A 19,622-nucleotide genomic window follows, 5' to 3' on the forward strand; every position below is an offset into this window, starting at 1 on the left:
AGAGCGATTAATAGGCCTCTTTCAATAAGCAATAAATCAATCAATTAGTTGTCATAGTGTTGACAATTAGTAGCTCTGCGTGGCTTTTTCTTTAACAAACCAGGCGTACATTAAAGATTTAGCCGTTATATTGATAACTTAACAGCAAAACCCAATGCTAGTCATTGTTAGCGATCAGCTTTTTATTCTTGCACTCATGTCGTCACGTTGGAATGTGTTTATAGAGGTTACAGATAACTGTACTATGAGCTGAATAACAGCATTCAGTGGTGATAAATTTTGCCCATCATTAGGATGCAGCCACTTTGTTTTTCAAAATGGACACTAAAATATCTGCTTTAAAATTAGATGGGACTTACGGTGATTGATCACATTTTCTTTAAATACAATTAATGTTTAACTGTTTAACTACTGTATGTATAAATCTGCCAGACAGGATTTATATTTATAACAACCAGCCTTCTCCTAGTGTTCATAACTGGTACTGCAGGTGAAAGCATCTTGTTTTTCTTCTCAGTTTCTTTTGTCATAATGCATTCAGAGCTTTTTATCTGTGATAAACAGTGCTGCCTCTGAGTCTCCTCATGCATAAAGATAAAAATAAAACCTGTGTGCCGGAACTATTAACATTTTATTACACACTTTAGTACTTTCCTCTGTTTCCTTCCTGATGTTCAGATCTGCCTATATTTGTCTCTGCTTGCTATCGCCAACATTTATAATCAGATATTATAGTCTGAGGATGTAAACACATTGATGCCAGATGCTTCCTGAACTCCAGACGGGATTCGCTTTAGGAATATGGATGTTTAACGAGAAGCAGCAAAATGTCCAACCTTACTTTGCTGCTTTCAACACTCACTGCTAGCTTTTTTTATTTATTTTTTTCTGATTTACTTTGCTTTGATGCAAAAGATTGCATCGGTAATAAGTTAGACTATCACTGAAAATAAATTCAAAAAGTAAAAGTCAAACATAAAAGGATAATCAAGTAATCAAATGAAAAAAATTGGCATATTCTGCAGGTTTTTAACGATTTAAAACAAATTTAAATGCTAATGAAATACAAATAAACAAAACATTTTTTAAAGTAAGTTAACATGCTAGTGTCTAAAATGCAACAACAAAGCATTCCTTTAGTGTACATTCAGTGATTAATTATCCCAGAATCCATTGCGATAATAATATAGCTGTTTTCAATAATGACTTAATGCAAGGAAGACATTTTAAATATCCAAAATAAATAATATAAATTATGAAGTCTTTGTAAACCAAATTATTCTTCCCAAGAAAAGGTTTAGTTGCAAATGGAAACTATTGATTTTGTTTTAATTTATCACATGATTAGCTGATTTATAGTGACAGCCCAGTTTCTGTCGACTCTTCCAGTTCAAACCTTTTGTTTTCACGAAGTTACAGAGGAATCCATAAAGCCTGGCTCATTTAGCGTGATGACAGTCTTCTCTGTTTGACCTTCCTTTTTCCCTTCATTCATTCATTCATTCATTCATTCATTCATTCATTCATTCATTCATTCATTCATTCATTCATTCCTGCTGCAGATCCCTACGGAGCGTTCACTGAGGCCCACAGGGGAGCGGCTTGGGTTGATGGGAATGGTGGCGCTGATATCAGCATCACAGAGTGACTCATGGCTCTTCTTCCAGCTAGTCACGAGACAGTGGTGTGTGTGTGTGTGTGTGTGTCTGTGTGTGTGTGTTTGAAAGGGAGATCGTGAGTGAAGCTTTAAAGCTGGAATGTTATGTGTCTTTGGGTTTTGACTGGACCAGTTGCTTATCATTGTTAGAAAACTGATTTGTGTTTGTTGGAGCTACTTCATTTGTCTTCAACATGGGTGTCCAAAGTGCGGCTCAGGGGCCATTTGTGGTCCGTTTTGTGGACTGAGTTTTGTCCACCACACCAACAGCAATTTACAACACAAATTTTATGACCAAGCTTTAAGAAAAGGTAAAACCATGTCAACCAACCAAATCAACAAGGATTTTGAAACAAAGTGATCCAAATCCTGGTTTCACTACTGAAATAAAGTTATTCAATCAAGCCCAAAAGAAACTGAAAACTAGATGCTTTTCTTTAATATAGCAAACATGCAAAATATGCTTCAGTGTACCAAGGCTGCAATTGTATAGTAGAAACAAAGGAGTAAAATTTCTACCAAAAAACATTTTTGAAGAATTTTCAAAATTTCTAAAAGTTAAAAGTTTTCGACTTTTGAAACTCAAAAATTTCCAAGTTTTTTTCTAGAAAATTTCTACGTTTTTTGGATGAAAATTTTACCCACCTTTTTCTCCCCAATTTACTGGGTGTTGTTAAAATTGTTTTCCAGTTTTTAAATAACCCTTTCCAAAAGAAAATGTTTAGCTATTTTAATTGCTTGGTTCGAGGTTGGATTTTTTCCTTGCGACTACTTTTGAATCAACTAGGGCTGAAACGAATGATTCGCGTACTTCGATTATTAAAATTCCTCAAGCAATATTTACCTGCCTCAAAGCTTCGTTAAGTTATGTTTTATTATTTAGGCTGGAACATTATCTGCGTTGCGCGGAGCTCTGACTTCCTCCTCTGTTGTTGACCAAAGCTAAGTGTTAGCAGCATAACGTCCAATTTTCAAGTTCGGCCCGTGGGGATTTTATTGATTGGTGATAATCAATAAATGGTTTTTGGAGGACCAATAAAAGTAAATAAAAAAACATCTGACGCTTCATGTGCTGACAGGCTGCAACAATCTTCTGTGCAGCCACATGAGCGGCGCTGTGAAGCAGGTTGTGTACAAACAGCAGCGCCTTTAATTCTCACCAGTTCACAATTACTTTCACAAACCTGTTACTTTTACAACCTTGTTACTTTTACAAACCTGTTACTTTTACAAACCTGTTACTTTTACAAACCTGTTACGTTTACAACATTGTTACTTTTACAACCTTGTTACTTTTACAACCTTGTTACTTTTACAACCTTGTTACTTTTACAAACCTGTTACTTTCACAAACCTGTTACTTTTACAACCTTGTTACTTTTACAAACCTGTTACTTTTACAAACCTGTTACTTTTACAAACCTGTTACGTTTACAACATTGTTACTTTTACAAACCTGTTACGTTTACAACCTTGTTACTTTTACAAACCCGTTACTTTTGCAAACCTGTTACTTTTACAAACCTGTTACTTTTACAACCTTGTTACTTTTACAAACCTGTTACTTTTACAAACCTGTTACTTTTACAAACCTGTTACTTTTGCAAACCTGCTACTTTGACAAACCAAGGGTTAGTGCACCCAACCACTGGGTTAGTGCAGCGCCAGAATAACAGGTTATTGTCGTCCAACGAATGCTAAAGATAAACATTTTTACTGATTTCAACAGAAAACAAAGAAATTCGTCATTGCAAGAAATGTAAAAACATTCTTCCTTACCTTCTTTGTTGAAGAACCTTTGATTGGAGTTTAACATTTTTATTTGGTGGATTTGAGTTTTGTAGATTTGCATGCCTGGTTTTCCTCACAATAATCCAGACGAATTAACCTTTTCTTCAAGTTTCAAGTAAAAAATGATGAGTATTCCACATTTAATCTCAGATGTTCTGTTTTCTTTAGTTATTTGTGGAAAATTCAGGGATTTTTTCATCAAGCCAGTCAAAAATACATGAAATAAAATGCAGCTTAGGAAGCTTTTGCCGTCACCCTGAAGCGTTGGTATATAAGAGGTCGTGACCTTCCATTTGAGGAAAATGAAAAAGCAAACCTTAAGTGTCCAAAAGTTCAACGTTGGACCATTTTTTGGTCAAATTTGAGTTTTATGTTTCTAGAACAGAACCACCACTTGCAGGTCAAATCTTCTTCAGTTCGTTTCTTGGCGGCCATCTTAGCCAGGTCCCTCTTCTTGTCTTTTTGCAGTTTTGCTCTGCAGTTCCACTGATGTTTGATATTTTCCACAGTTACTACCTTACTTGAGTCATTTCTTAGATGGCTACTTTTTACTTTTACTAGAGTAAAAATATGTTGAAGTATTTAATATTTTTGTCTAACAATGTTTGCAATGCTGTGGGCTTCTTTTTGTATCCTTTTCTTGACTGATACCTTTTCTTCTTCTAGTTTTTTGTATCATCTCTGCTAACTATAGCTGCAGCTAAATGATGGCAGTAGGTGAATGTCAATGATATCTGAATGGACAAGCCGGATTTATTTCAGGTTAATCACTTTCATTTATACAAGCAGATTATTGGAGCTTTTGAATATTTAACATTTTTCCCTCTAATAGTTGAATTTGTATCATCAAATGTTTGAAATATTTTGCATTATAAGAGATGAAATTCAATTGTACCAGCAACAATCTGCGTTTTAAACAGCCAGAAGGTTTGAATTTTAGTTTAACTGATTTTTATATTTCACAAAAAAAAAACATCTAAAATTTTTCCTCAGATTTTTCATTTTGTTTCCTTTGAGTTAAATTATTGCATAATCTACAAAACAGTGTGGAGCTATTTCCCAGATGTCAGTGTGTTGAATGATTTTAGCCTGTTTTCATTCATTCATTCATTCATTCATTCATTCATTCATTCATTCATTCATTCATTCATTCATTCACACAAATGTGAGAACTAGATGTGAGTGGGCTGCACACCCACTGATGACGATGTTTGATGTGACTCAAATGTGCTTTTTGGTTTTTATTCCTGTTGGCAACCGTGTGTGTGTGTGTGTGTGTGTGTGTGTGCGTGTGCGTGTGTGTGTGTGTGTGCGTGTGTGTGTGTGTGTGCGTGTGTGTGTGTGTGTGTATGTGTGTGGATATGTGTTTGATGTTGAGGTAAATACCTGATACCATCACACATTTCCACACACTCCCACGTTGACATTTTGATTCTAAGTCGTTCATGTCGTCATGTGATTCATGTTTCCGTCCGCCTCTTTCTTTTTATCTTTTTATATTTTAATATTTTTTTGGGTCATTCTTTTGCCTGCTATTTCAGATGTTTTTTAAATCTTTATTAATCACAAAATATTGAGTTAACCAGGATTTATTCACAATTTGCTGTTGATGTCGAAGTTAATAAGTCTGGATGTGATCAAAGAAAATGGATTTCAAAACAAGATGACCCACAATACCTCACATAATATATGTGGAGCTAAAATGATGAGTCGTGATGAATCGATTATTCAAATAATTGTCAATTAATTTCTAATGTTATATAGAAAATGCTTAAGATGGTTAAAAATGAAAAATATGCAGAATATGCCAAAGTATTATCTGATTAATTATCCGATTAATTTTTCCATTATTCTGACGATTAATCGATTGGGAAATTGTCACATTCTGCAGCTTTTTCATTTAAGCTTTTCTTTATACAATGTTAGAAACACATTAAAAGATTCAATTTAATATATTTTTTAAATGGGGAAATGAACTGGTCTACTGGTTAAATTCCTTTAGTGAACTTTTAATCATTTAGGATTCATCTGCACCTAAAAAACACTTTTAACATCAACATGTGAAAATCATTTCTGCTCAACATCACTACAGCAGAGCCGATCTGTTGATTATGTTTTGGATTAACTGATTAATAATCAAAAGTTAACAAAAATAAATTTTTTGCTACAGGATTTGAACCAGTTGAAGCTAAAATAAAACTGCCACTTTGGATTTATATATTAAGTCCAAAATGTTTATATTTTAATTACTGCTCTGAGTGTTTTGTTCTTTCAGCAAATTACCTTTTTAACAATTAATCAAATACTAAATTAGCTGACAATCATTTCAATAATCAATTAATCGTTTCAGCCATACACACTAATATTGCAACAATTAAATATTAGTAATATATTGTTGAAGAATCAGCAGGCTGTGTTCGTGTTTTTCACTCAGCACAAAGATTTCAGTTGTTTGCAAAAGCAACAAAAATTCTAAAAACATTTTTCTGGTTTGATTTGCCTCCAGACTCAAACCTCTCAGTCTCTGACCTGCAAACACACAGAGACGCTGTGAAGCCGCTCAGAGTCCTTATGAGACCGAACCCACTGACCTCTGACCTCATCCGTGTCAACACGCAGCGCCGACTCTGGAGGATAAACTCCTTAATTATTTCATAGATGGAAACAAACATATAATTCTGCCTGAGTTACAATTTATGTCAGGTTTCCAGGTTGTAGGTAATGGAGCTGTTACCTTTTCCTGACAGCCAGAGTCGAGTTTTCTCCGGGTTTCTGCAGCTACTGTCTCTTAATAATAGATGGGCGTCATGGGAGATGATGTGTGCTGTCTTTAAGCAAAGCGCTAAAATAAGAGCAGCTTTTCCTCTGCAGCATCATCTGCAGGGAGAGGACAGACAGACAGACAGACAGACAGACAGACGGACAGACAGACAGAAAGGACAGACAGACAGACAGACAGACAGACAGAAAGGACGGACGGACAGACAGACAGAAAGGACAGACAGACAGACAGACAGACAGAAAGGACAGACAGACAGAAAGGACAGACAGACAGAAAGGACAGACAGACAGACGGACAAACAGACAGACGGACAGACAGACAGACAGACAGAAAGGACGGACGGACGGACAGACAGAAAGGACAGACGGACAGACAGACAGACAGACAGACAGACAGACAGAAAGGACAGACAGACGGACAGAAAGGACAGACAGACGGACAGACAGACAGAGGACGGACAGGCGGGTGGGTGGAGAGGCGGATGGTGAAGTTGCAGTCGGACGGATGGATGGACGGAGAGACAAATGGGATTCAGCAAGTGAGACGGATCTGGAAGTTTGTGGAAAAAGTTATAGTAGAGCAGGGATATCCAAAGTGAGGCCCGAGGGCCATTTTTTGCCCCTTTGACTGATTTTGTGCGGCCCACAACTCCAACTCAAAAATAACACATATTTGGACCATAGATGGAGATTTTTAATTTGTAATCAAGGTAAAAATTATGACCAACATAATTTTCTTCCAGAGGAAAATGAGAAATAAACCCAAGCAGAAGCAGAGGAGTTTGCTTCCCAGAGGAGAAGCTTTGATTAACTGGATGGTATGCAGTTCTATGCAGATGATAAATTAAAATATACTTTCGAATGGTAGAGGTCTGTTCTGGAAGACCACACTGCAGCTAACTGTGATTAGGAAGACAAACTTTCTGTTGGAGTTTTTCCTTTATTTTCCACTTGGCAAATTAGCAGAAGTAAAAGGGAAATGTTAGCGGGTGAGAATGAGCTGCTATAAAGCGTCTGGCAGGAGCGAACACCCTGAAACAGTCATGTATCAAATACGAGCGATTAGTGCCAGCTGCTCTCACCTGACTTTCCCTCCAACTCACACGCTCGCTTCATTAGCCTGTGAAACAACTGACTCATGGTTTCTTATCCTCTCGCTCCGTTTTTTCATGCGTGATCTGTTATGCGTTTAAGACGTTCCGCCTCTAAGCGTTCTGCAGACATGGGACTCTCGACGGAGTCATAGTCAGGCAATTAATTAGCTCCCCAGGCGATTGGCTTTCCCAGCATGCAGCATTCTGCAGCCGGCTCACTGCGAGCGGCGCTGGCTTCCTCACAGCTGCGCACAGAAAATGTTTCGATTTGTTTCAGAGCCGAGACGAGTCGGGATGTTGTGTGCTGTTTGATGGCTTTCTGGATTTTATGCAACACAAGTTTAATCTGTGTAGATTAGCTGAGTAAATAGAAATAAAATGGTTCCAGTAGATTTAGGTAATCTGAACTAGATTACAGAGAGCCAGTCAGTTAGATTAAGTTGAACACAGAAGCGGCCTTCTGTTGCACTGAGTGCTGCTGGAAATCTAAACCTTTGTGGTTTCGTAAAGTTCAACACCCCTGAACTGAAACTTTGGTTTCACCGCTCCTGATGATCTGTTGCAAGTACAGTTTATTTTTGATGTTTTTATTTTTACCAAGTTAATTATTGGTAGTTCAAACACCCATTTAAACAGCTTCAGGGTTTCTGTCCATGGAAAACGTTTTAAATTAATTTGAATAATGCACAGAAGTGAATGTGCTTCTTCAGCTGGATTCATGTTTGCATGATTGAAGTCAGATTACTTTTTCTGTAAAAGTGTCTTGAGAAGTTTTGTGTTATTCTTGTGCAAAACTAAGAATCTTATGTTTATAAAAGAAAATCTCCCTTTTAGAAGTTTTTATAGTATGTTTTAGGGCGATTAATTGATGAATCACAATGAATTGTTTAATCAACAATCGATTAATCGTGATAAATCGATTGTTGAAATAATAGTTATCTCAGTTAAAAAAGGCCATTTGTTAGAATTACAACATAGTCAGAGCAGCAATTAAGCCAAAACTGTACAAAATATCCCCAATAGCAAAATAGAAAGTCCTCTTTTTGTAAAAATATTTACATAAATATAAATATTTAATATTTTTTTCTAATTTTGTCAACTATGTCAGTGTTAGTACTGTTCAATTAATATAAAAAATATTCAATCTGGCGTTTTGGTCTCCACTAAACCGTTTCTTGAAGGCTAATTTTGTTTACAGAGATTTCATAATTCATTTTATTTGTTGTTTCTGTTTGTTTATTCTGGATTTTTAAAATGTCTCCCAGTTCCAGTGTTAAATGTTCCCCAGTATCTAAAGTTTGTTGATCTTTGATGATGTTTTATTGCGTCGTTAAAACACCGTTGTGTCATTGAAAACGGTCCCGTAACAACGTTATGGTGTCCCACAGCAACAGTTTCCCTGTGTGGGAATATTTGAATTGACCTCCTGCATCACACGGCATCGTCTCTCTCTTCTCTGTGTCAAAGGAAGAAACTTTTTTCTTTGCCCACAGCATTTTAGTCAGATCATTAATTTATGGTTTGAACTTTGCTAAAGAGCTCATAAATTTACTCTGCTTAACGCAGCTGAAGGATGCAGGCGGCTTTAAACTCAAGCTTTTATGTTTGAACTATAAAACATGCTTGCTGCAGATTTTAAATGTTAATTTAAAGTTTCTGCACCTCTGACTGTGAAATTATTTTAATGTTTTTTTTGTCTTTTTGCATGTTTTTTGTTCTTAATTCTTATAAATTTAGATATGTATAGAATATAACTTTTCTCTCATTTTATCAACTAAATCAATGTTTAATTTTAATTTCATGCATTGGTTATATTAAATGGGGCATGTTGACTGAGTAGGTTGCACCAAAAAATAGACGTTTTATTGCATTATGTAGGTCAGTTGCAATATTAAATCAGCTAATTGCATCATAAACTAAAACCAGCTCAATAATGTCCATTTTCATGATTTATCATTTTTCTTTCTCTGCCAAAACTGGATGACAAAATTCTCCAGTTTAGTGTTTGGTCTTTTTTTTTTTTTTTAAGGATAATTTAGTTTACAGAATTTTCATAATTCATTTTTTGTTGTTGTTTTGTTTATAAATGATCTTGATTAAATATTTTGGATATTTAAAACGAGAGGCTGAGGAAGTCAATAATGTACTTAACCTTCCTCTGCAGACTCCCTGCATCCCTCCTTGTTATTGTAAAGCACAGCGGCTGGCGAGCCGAGGGAGAGGGAGGGGAATAAAAAAGCTTCTCTGGAATAGAAAAAGCAGAGAGGGGAAGGGAGAGCTGTGTATTTTTTGTCAGCATAAATGTCAGAGTGGTTAAGTGTGCGCACGGCAGGCGGGGAGACTGAAGAACAGGAAGAGTCCCACATAAGAGGGAATTGCCCCGTTTTACTGCCACATAAATCTGCCCTCTGCACACTGAACTGCCTCGTTTTGGGTTTCCTGCCTGGATGTGGAAGTTTGCTCAAAGTGAATTTCAGAATCGTTGCTGTTTCATTTGATGGTTTCTCATTTTTTGTTCTCACATTTTGCATGTTTTGTTTTTCCATTTGAGTCTGAGTTTCTTCTAAAGACGGACTGAGCGTTTTAAAACAAATGCCTCATTATTTTCTGGCAATAAGTTTCAGAAAATCACGTTTGACAGGCGCTGTGATGTTGCTTAGCAACCCCACCTGATCTCCAGCTTGTTTGGTCAGCTGGTTTTCCCTTTGTATGTGCTGTACAATGGCTGCTGGAAAGAACAAGAGTTTTGGTGCTGATACGCCTGTCACAATAAATGAATCAATCACATGATAAGACAAGCTCAATAATTTCCATGAAATGCAAATGGAGTGTAAATTCCTCGTTTTTCTTCAGTCTGCTGCAGTTAATCTCAAATCAACCTTTTTTTGGAGGGCAGTTTTGTTTCCAGAGACTCCATAATTCATTCTGTTGTTTATTTGTTTTGTATATTTAAAATGTCTTCCAGTTTTAAATGTTCATTAGAATTTAAAGTTTGTTGATCTTTGATCATGTGTTCTTGCATTATCACCATTATATGACATGAAAAAGTTCTCAAAACAACAAAATTGTTGTTGCAATAAATTCTTTCATTCAGCAAAATTTGTTATCATGACAGGTGCAGTCCAGACTTGCCATCCAGAAACCACTTGCTGCATTTTTGTTGATTGTGCAGGATGCTCCACTAATGCTTTTCAAAGATGTACGATTGTGTAATTTGTAAACATTGAGTTGGGGGCGTGGCTGGACTGATCAGTGGGCGGCTGTAGGGCTTCTGTCTTAGGGTTTTGCATAGACCATAGATCCTAACCTGCTCCTGGAAACACCTTTAAGTGTCTCCATGAAGATGCAGGTGGAGGAGTTTTGCAGTTTTAGCTGCAGGATGATTCATCTCTCAGGTTTTTATTTCTCAGATTTTCCAGTCATGGTGAAGTTTTTTCATTTAAGCTAATTCCTTTTGGCTTCATGTACATTTATTTGCATTCTTGCTCAGGCTTCATGAGTCGACGACGTTTTTCCCCCTGAGTTGCACATTAACTTGCAGCTGCAGCTGACAGAAAGGTCTGCTGTGAGATGGAACTGCTTAAGTAAGTTTTGATAGATTGCAGATCGATCAGATCTTGACTGCGGGAGAGAAGATGCTCTTTCTGATGAAATCCCTGCAGTTAATGCTTTAGAGGTCGTAGAAAAGGGCAGTGAATCCTTAAAGTGGATTAAATACATTACAAATAGATCCTTAGAGGTATTAAATGTTGATGTTGGGGAATATCGAGGCTTGTATTTTCTATGTAGTTTTAGCAGACTGCGTTCTGTGGCTACCGGTAACTAGCTGCTAACGCTAGCTAGCTTTTTTTACATCCACTATGAAAATTTATCACAGCTGCCTGGATGATGTTCATCTTAAACTCACTTCTGTTGATATAAATCACACGTATGATTTAATTTGAACATTTCTGTCTTGGTAAAGGTGTTGGATTTAATTCATAATGGCCTTAAAACGTTTTACGTTTCAGTTTGTTCAGCCTGCAGAAACCCGGACTCTAAGAATCCATTAAGTCTTTTTGTATGAGAAATTTAAATGTTACTTTATTCTATTTACCCATCCATTGATTGATGCTTATTGACCCATTTATGGTCTCCATAGTTTAACTTCCTAAATTCTCGATTTGTTTTGATATTTTCGGGTTCAGTCGGTTCATCGGTGAGGTTGAGTATTTCCTGCAGGTGTAAAACTTGTTTTCCTATCGGTATCTCAGAGAACTTGTGCATATCTAAAAGATAAGTAGTAATGTTATAAATACAGCCTTTCAGAATAACACAAAATATTCTAAGATTAGTTCAAGTCATTTCAAAGTTGGTTCCAGCTGATCATTTAGTCTGAATTTCTCTGTTATTCTCACCTGTAATATTTATTTTATTCATAGCAGCTCTCTGTTCTTCGTCAGTTTTCACTCGGTTGTTTTTCCTCCTTTCATCTCATTTTTCGTCTCTGGACAGAAACTCCTGCATCACGGTGAAACAAAAACAGAACCATTAAATTGTCTTTCTGAGGCCAAACTGCGGTTTTCACAACAACCTGAGTTGTTGTGAAAAGTGAAAGTTGGATTTTAACTTTAAGTCGATGATAGAAAACAAAAGCTTAACGATTAATCACCATGTTTGACTCACAGGACTCTGAATTTAATCTTTGTTTGGAACTGCAGCGCCGCTTTCTGAAGTCTTTCTTTCCGTTTTCTTTCAAAACACTTTAAATGTTGTTTTATTAACTCATGCAGCTATGGGATGGAAATATTTCTCTGGATTTTTCTGTGAGAGAACCTGATTTATAAAACAGGATTATGATGTATTAAGTATTGCTTTGACTTGAAGTTTTTCTGTTTTTCTGTGAGTTTCTTAGTATCTTTACTCCTGCAGTACGTCCCCTTAATGCAGGAGTATCAAATGGTTTGTAGGTTTTATATTTGTTATTGAAATTAAAAGAATAATTATTAAAATGATTAAAATCTTTTTAGAAAACATTTAAAGTTTTTTGCTTTCTCCTTTCATTTCTACTATTCAGTGACTTTGTTGCACCCAAATTTAATGAACTCATTAAACTTTTTCAACATGATGCTTTTAAAGAAAGTTGTATTTTTTGCAGTTTTCTTCCAGGAGACATTGATCTGGTTTTGAAATCGTTTCTAAGTCTTTCATGAAGCAGCTGCTTTTGGAAGTTTTTCTGTTTTATTCTGGGTTCGTTTGGTTTCACTTAACAGGACTGATGTCAAAAAAGAAGCAGAATATCTAAAAACTTTACTTGATAAGAGTAGAAACGCTCCAGAATAAGTTTACTCAAGTAAGAGTAAAATACACCTAAAAGTGATTTCTTTCAAAAGTGTGAATATGTGAAGGCTCTCTGACACGTCGCCAGCTCTTCTGTTTTCATGGCGAACATCTTCTCACTCGTCCTTTTCTCTCTCTCTCTCTCGCTCGCCCGGTGTGCCCGCCGCCCCCCGCTGACAGATGGAGAGCGAGAAGAAGAGGAGGAAATACTCCACAAGCAGCAACGACTCTGACACCACTGACAGTAAGTGGAAGAAAGATGAAATCTGGACGTTTCTATCTGGACGTTTCTCTGAGTTCCTGGCATAAAAATGTAAAAAGTTTCATTAGTTACAGACGCAAACATGACTTTGTTTTGTCCTCATTTTAACCAACAAAACTGGAGCCTGATTAGGAAGTTAAATGAAAATAAAAATCAGACGTATGGGATGAATTTGGGTTCAGCTCTTTTTAATTTGTAAATTGTAATGAAAATAAAAAGGGGAATAATTTTTACTTTGGCTGAAACGATTAATCAGATTAATCCTGATTAATCGATTACTGAAGCGATCGTCATCTAATTTACTAATCGATTCATCGTTAACTGTATAAACCCAACTATTTTATCTTCCTGATGTTTCCTGATGTGTATTTTCAGTAAGACGGTTTGTCCTGGTGATTTATTTGGTGTCCAGTTGACAGGAATTGTTTTCTTGGTGCTGGAGAAACAAGAAGTTTCAATGTGATCGATTAGTGAAGCTGCAGCAAAAATAATGTTTCAGAAACTAAATATTTAGGGTCATTTTACTCTTGCTGAAAATGTATTTTGTTAGAGTTTATTATTCCCATTTGCTGTCAAACATGAGAACTGCTGACAATTAAAAACACGATTTCTGCAGGAGTTTAGAGAAAGAGTGAAACATTTTTAATGATTTGTGTCCAAACTAAGAGTAGAACTTCCTCCATGTGTTTTTACTCAAGTAAAGGTAAAAAATATTTGGTAAAACTTAAACTGAAGTACTGAATAACATCTAATATTTAAACATGACATAATCAGATGAACTAAAATATAAAGCACAGTGGACATTTTGGTATTTTAAGGACAAAAAGTGACAATAATTCATATAAGTGACCAAAAATAACAAAATAAAATGTTTCAAATCTTCTGAAACTCTAAGAGAAGCTGCAGGTTTGAGTCTGGAGAGTTTCTGGTTAAAACATGTTTGATTTTCATTCAGTGGGAAGAAAATCCAGAAATTTGACTCAATTAGAGCAGAAATACTTCAGGATAAAATTACTCAAGTAAAAGTAACAAAGTAGTGAAGTAAATGTGAGCAGCGACTGTCCTGTCCTGTTTGTGTCCGAGTCAGAGCGTTTCCACGCGGCGCTGCCGGACCTCTGTCGATGTCGCGTCCTGCAGCCTCAGGTCTGTGCAGCATTTTTGCAGCAAGTTTAATGGGCTGTTTGTGCTGCTCTGGGTTTCCTCCTGACCTCTGCAGCTGCAGCTGGAGGTTATCAGGTTTGTAATTGAAGGATGCCCAGGATAATTTTGGCTGCTGTGTGGCTTCTAATTAACAGGCAGCCATGATGGTAGGCTTCGCCTGCATGTCTGGTTATCTGGTGACGGAGTCGACCGGCTGCCATCTGCTAACCCAGCTGCACTGCAAAAACACCAAATCTCACCTGCTATTTTCTGTGTTTGTTTAGTTTGTATCGCAGGATTGGAATAAACATTAATCAACAATATGATGTGGAATGACGGGAAAATGTAATATTTAAATTGTCTGTGTTTCTATGACTTTGTATTTTTATGTTTTTATCATATAAAACTCTTTGAAATGTGCTATACAAATAAAATTTGACGGATTGGTTAATAGTACAGCTGAAATAAAACAACTAACTTACAAGTAACTTTTCAGTTTGATATATCAGCTTGTTTTTAGTCAACAGAAGTAAATAAGGAGATTACTTCACTTATTAAACAGGACAATGAAAATGTTAATAGTTAAATAATCTAGAACTTTCTCATCAATATTAAAGAATTATTTACTTAAATGAAGCTCTTATTTCTTGTCACTTATCAGTCTAGAAACTAAACCAGAATACTTGGTAAGATTTGGTGTTTTTACAGTGTAATGTGCAGAAGATTTGCACATGGAGTTCTGCAGACAGATAAAAATCATTACACCCACATTCTGGTTCCGATGTTCTGTGATTTTTGCTCTGTTGGGTTTTTTGTTCATGTAACCCCAGAGCGGTGCTCAGGTTGCTCTTTAACTGGACTTTTACTTCACCACGAGGTGAACGTCTGATGGTTTCTGCAGATCCTGGAGAACTCTGCGTGGCTGCATGAGGAGAGCAATGTGCTCCTCGTTAAGAGTAATTGAGCGTAAGCTTCCTGTCTGTTTGGAGCATGAACCAAACTCCCATTAGGACATTTTGGTGCTTCAGTGTGGAGTTAGCGGCTGCTCTGGTCGATCACAGAAACCTTCAGACTGGACCTGCTGACCTGAGCCTAGAGCCAAACACACGACCTCATCATGCCCTCGTCACTCTGGGACGCTGCAGGAATCAATTAATCGCAGGATAAATAAAAGCGAGCTCAGTCATTTCTATTTGCATGATTTATCGTTTCTCTCTTTCTACCAAAAACTGGATGATGAAAGTTTTCAGTTTGGTGTTTTGGTCTCAACCAGCAGAGACTTTAAAATTCATTTTATTTGTTGTTTTGTTTATTTAAAATGTCTTCCAGTTCCAGCAGTAAATGTTTATTTAAAGTTTATCTGTTCTTGTTTTATTATTTCATTACCATTATATCACTGCAAAATGGTCTGAAAACAACGTTATCGTTAATGACAATAACTTCTTAATAATTCCCAAATCTCCAGGTTTCATTTTGCCGTATTCAGCACTAGAAAAGAATCGTCTTTTTGTCCTGCGGTGAAATATCTGGATGTAAACAGCAACATGCAGGGTGTGGATGTAACGTCAGGGAATATGATCCGATATTCCTGGAGCTGATTCATTTAGAGGAACAGAAACTCAAAAAGGTTTTAATGTTTGGCAGCGACAAGCTGATGAATCCTCATCGATAAACACACTCTGTCACCGATTTCACTCTGGGTGTGTCTGGGTGTGTGTGTCTCTGTGTGTGTGTGTGTGTGTTTGTTTCTAATACCTTGTGGGGATCATCTTCCTGACTTATACCATGTTGTGGGGACCAACTGCTCCTTGTGGGGACCGAAGCCTGGGCCCCACAAGGGGAAACGCTGTTTTTGGGTCAGGGGTCAGATTTAGGACCAAGGTATGAACTGAGTTTTGGGTAGGGTTAGGGTTGGGTATGGGGGGGTTAGGGTTGGGTATGGGGGGGTTAGGGTTGGGTATGGGGGGGTTAGGGTAAAGTTAAGGTTTAGGCTGTAAAAATGAATGGAGGTCAATGGGAAGTCCCCACAAAGATAGCTGCGTAAACATGTGTGTGTCTCTGTGTGTCTGTGTGTGTTTCTCTGTGTGTGTGTGTGTGTCTCTGTCTGTGTGTGTCTCTGTGTGTGTGTGTGTGTGTGTCTCTGTGTGTGTGTCTGTGTGTGTTTCTCTGTGTGTGTGTGTGTGTCTCTGTCTGTGTGTGTCTCTGTGTGTGTGTCTGTGTGTGTCTCTGTGTGTGTGTCTGTGTGTGTCTGTGTGTGTCTCTGTGTGTCTGTGTGTGTCTCTGTGTGTGTCTCTGTGTGTCTGTGTGTGTCTCTGTGTGTCTGTGTGTGTGTCTGTGTGTGTCTCTGTGTGTCTCTGTGTGTGTGTCTGTGTGTGTCGTCTCTCTGTGTGTCAGAAGTCAGTGACCTCTGAAGGCCGGCGTAGCAGCTCGTCCTCCCTGAGCGGTGCTAGCTAGCTAGCGGCTGAGGAGTGAAGCCAGCATGGCGGCTCGGTTGGTGATGGAGGGAACATGTTGAGCTTCCTCTCAGGCGTTCAGGCTCTGATGTGCCACATTAAACCCAAATTCATTCAAAGGATGCTGCCTAACTGTATCTATCATTCTTCGTTATGCAAACTCAGCCATACATGGTTTGAGTGTTGAAGTGCGACGGATGTAAAAGCAGTGAAACCCGGTGGAGCTGCTGGGTGAAGTGGTGGGTGGATGCTGGCTCCAGCCTCTGCTTAATTACAATTAAGTTGTGTATTAATGAGCTGGTAATGGAGCGTAGTGGAGCAGGGCGCTAACAAGATGTTATTTATATTGTCGTTACCTAATTAACCTTTTCATGGATCAGCATCAGTTAAAGCCTTCAGACGCTGTTTGTTTGGCAGCTTTTCCATTTCATTTATTCATTTAATTCAAACAAGTTGTTAAAAACTAGTTATCAGTCGGATGAGAGAAAATGTGCATGAAGAACAAAATGATCAGCTTTGTGTTAGTTTCCTAACATTTACTTAAATTTATATCCCTTTTCAATATAATAAACTAACAAATAAGTAATTTTACACAAACAAAATAATTACAAACTAACGACAGAAAAAACTACAGACCCAAAGTAATAATAACAATTATTATTATGTTATTATAAAAAACATTGGAATAATGACCAACTCTACCAATTTACACCTTATAAATTAATCATAATCTATTTTATATAACAAATCAAATAAGAAATAAAAGAATCATTTATTTTAAAAGATAAAAACTTTGAGCTCCATAATAACGTTTGGTGAGCAGATTTCCTGCTGATTTATTGTTTCGGCATTTCTCCAGTTTTTTAACAAACTGCAGCGAAGGATTTCGAATCTCAAACAAACAGAGTTGTTTAGTTTAGTTACAGTCATAAAGGGATCATAAACGGAGGATTGATCTGTGTTTGATGTGGTCCTGCAGGTCAGGTGACGTCGTGGTCCAGGTCCTCTAAGAACACCGGCACCAGCAGCACCTGGATCCGCCTCCCGCACAAGAAACCATCTGAGGTAGGACAGCTGCTGGTTTGGGTTTTATTTAACTGGAGCTCCAGTTTGACCAGCTCTCATTATTTAAAAACAATTATTGATGATTGATTGTTCAGATTTCAGGCAGTTTAAAGTGATTTTAGTTTTGATATAAAGAAAGTCAGCATCTGAATTTCTGTATATAATTGGATATTTTGAAAATAATTTTGCTTAATGGAAAACATGAATATTTAAAAAAAAAACAAGTTTTTTAATAACACGAGTCACATGATCAGAACAGGATGTTACTACTGGTGGAAACCAAGAAGAAGACAGGAAGCAGTTGCAGGAGGATGACGCTTCATGTCAAACTTATTGTGAATTTAATCCCATTTTGTATTTAATGGAAACACCGTAATTGTGAAATTGTGCTTTTGTGCTCATTGTGATGGAAACGTTTCTGCAGTTTGGTAGTTTTCTGGAAGTTTGTTCCAGATTTGTGGTGCGTAGAAACTGAATGCTGCTTTTCCAGAAGACCTGAGAAACGTGACTAAAGACGCATGGATCAGTTTCTCTTGTTCTTTAAGGTCAGAGGTCAGAGGTCATCCTGATCTCTGGTTTCTGTCTGTAGTGACTGAAGCTGTGCGCTGATTCTCAATCTAAAGCTTTATTTCTGTTCAGCTTCAGATCTCTGATGTAAAACTTATTCACCGAGTTGATGTGAAGTAAACATTTCTACACTGAAATATATTTCAGTATTAAATATTTGTCTGGTCCGTTTCTCTTAAAATACATTTCCAGACAGAGAAACTTAATTTTTATGAACTTTTCACTATAAAATCCCTCAAAGCGCCGATGTTTGGTTTGTGTGTGTAGACTGGAAGTGGCTCCTGCTGCTTCCGCTTCACTGATTAGTTTCTGCATTAGTTTTTTCTCTAATGCTGCAGATTGGTAGAAGTATTAATTCATCTTTTAAAATAAGACGATATTGTCCTGAATCTGCCTCAGAGGCTCTCGCCGGTCCGGTTAGCGTTGCTCCATGTCGGTGCGTCCTGCTCAGGGCTGGGACGGACGGGTCGGTTAAACACAGGGTTGGAGCGTCCACTCCATCCACACCGCTCCCACATGACCAGCCTGCCGAACAAACCGGCATCATCCAGTCGGGAACTGATGCAATCTCACATTGCTCCCACTCCAGCCGGGTTTAAATCTAGAATTATTTCTACGTTTTAGGAGGTAAATAATCTGCTCCGTTCGCCTCCACAGAAACTCAGACTGAAGTTCACGTAGTTTGTTGTTTTTTGCAGCTTTCAGAAAGAGAAAATGACATCTTTGCCCTTGGAGTGCGAGTCGTCAGCAGAGCATGTGTCAGGCTTCCTTTGCCTCCGTGCAGCTAACCACAGGCTGCTGGAAGGTCCTGTCAGCAATCAGCCGCTCAGTAATTACCGCTGCAGCTCTCTGCTCTGACCCGGGCCTCCGCCGAGGAGCCAGGGGCCACGTCCCCTTTCAAAACGCTGCCTCTGCGCCCGCAGCGCTCTGCTGCTTCATTTTGTGAGAGTGATGAGAAAGGTTGCATGAAAAATAAAATAAAAGAAAGAAGACGGTCAGGAATATCCTCTGAAGAGAGATCGTACACGGTTTGATTTTTGGTTTTAGTTTTTGGTTCGACTGCAGAAATATGGCAACTGTTCTGGAAGTTTATCTGCACCTGCACGGACGATGGATTTATGGAAAATTAACTTTTTTCATGTTTTTGCACTTTTATTTGAGTTTCATCTGCTTTCCTAAGCAAACCAAGCACTGAAAAAATGATTTATGTTTTTTGGTTTCTGCACTGCACAATGGCTCTAATTTAAAAAGGTTATTTCAAACGCTGTACAATGGCTGCTGGAAAAGATTAGATTTTTGTTGTCGACTCACCATCCAGAAACCACTTATTGCATTCTGGTTGGTTGTGCAGGAGGCTCCACTAATGCTTTTCAAAGAGGTACGGTTGTATAATAGCACAACTGTTTGCTGCCATTTTGTTGTGTGAGTGTAAACGTTGAATTGGGGGCGTGGCCAGCAGCACCCTGCTTGGATTTAAAGTGACAGAGACCCTA

The 19,622-nt window shown here is 37.7% G+C and overlaps 1 protein-coding gene across 3 annotated transcripts in view; it reads left to right on the top strand.

The window, feature by feature from the left end:
* jade2 (jade family PHD finger 2) overlaps nucleotides 1–19,622 on the top strand; it is a 150,537-nt gene that overhangs the window by 8,922 nt on the left and 121,993 nt on the right. For all 3 annotated transcript variants that reach the window (XM_044140396.1, XM_044140398.1, XM_044140397.1), the window contains exons 2-3: nucleotides 12,823–12,886; nucleotides 17,477–17,562. In XM_044140396.1, the coding sequence (XP_043996331.1) occupies nucleotides 12,823–12,886; nucleotides 17,477–17,562 (150 nt within the window). The remainder of the gene's footprint in view (nucleotides 1–12,822; nucleotides 12,887–17,476; nucleotides 17,563–19,622) is intronic.

This window comes from Gambusia affinis, linkage group LG15 (genome assembly GCF_019740435.1).
Source record: "Gambusia affinis linkage group LG15, SWU_Gaff_1.0, whole genome shotgun sequence".
Lineage (NCBI taxonomy): Eukaryota > Metazoa > Chordata > Actinopteri > Cyprinodontiformes > Poeciliidae > Gambusia > Gambusia affinis.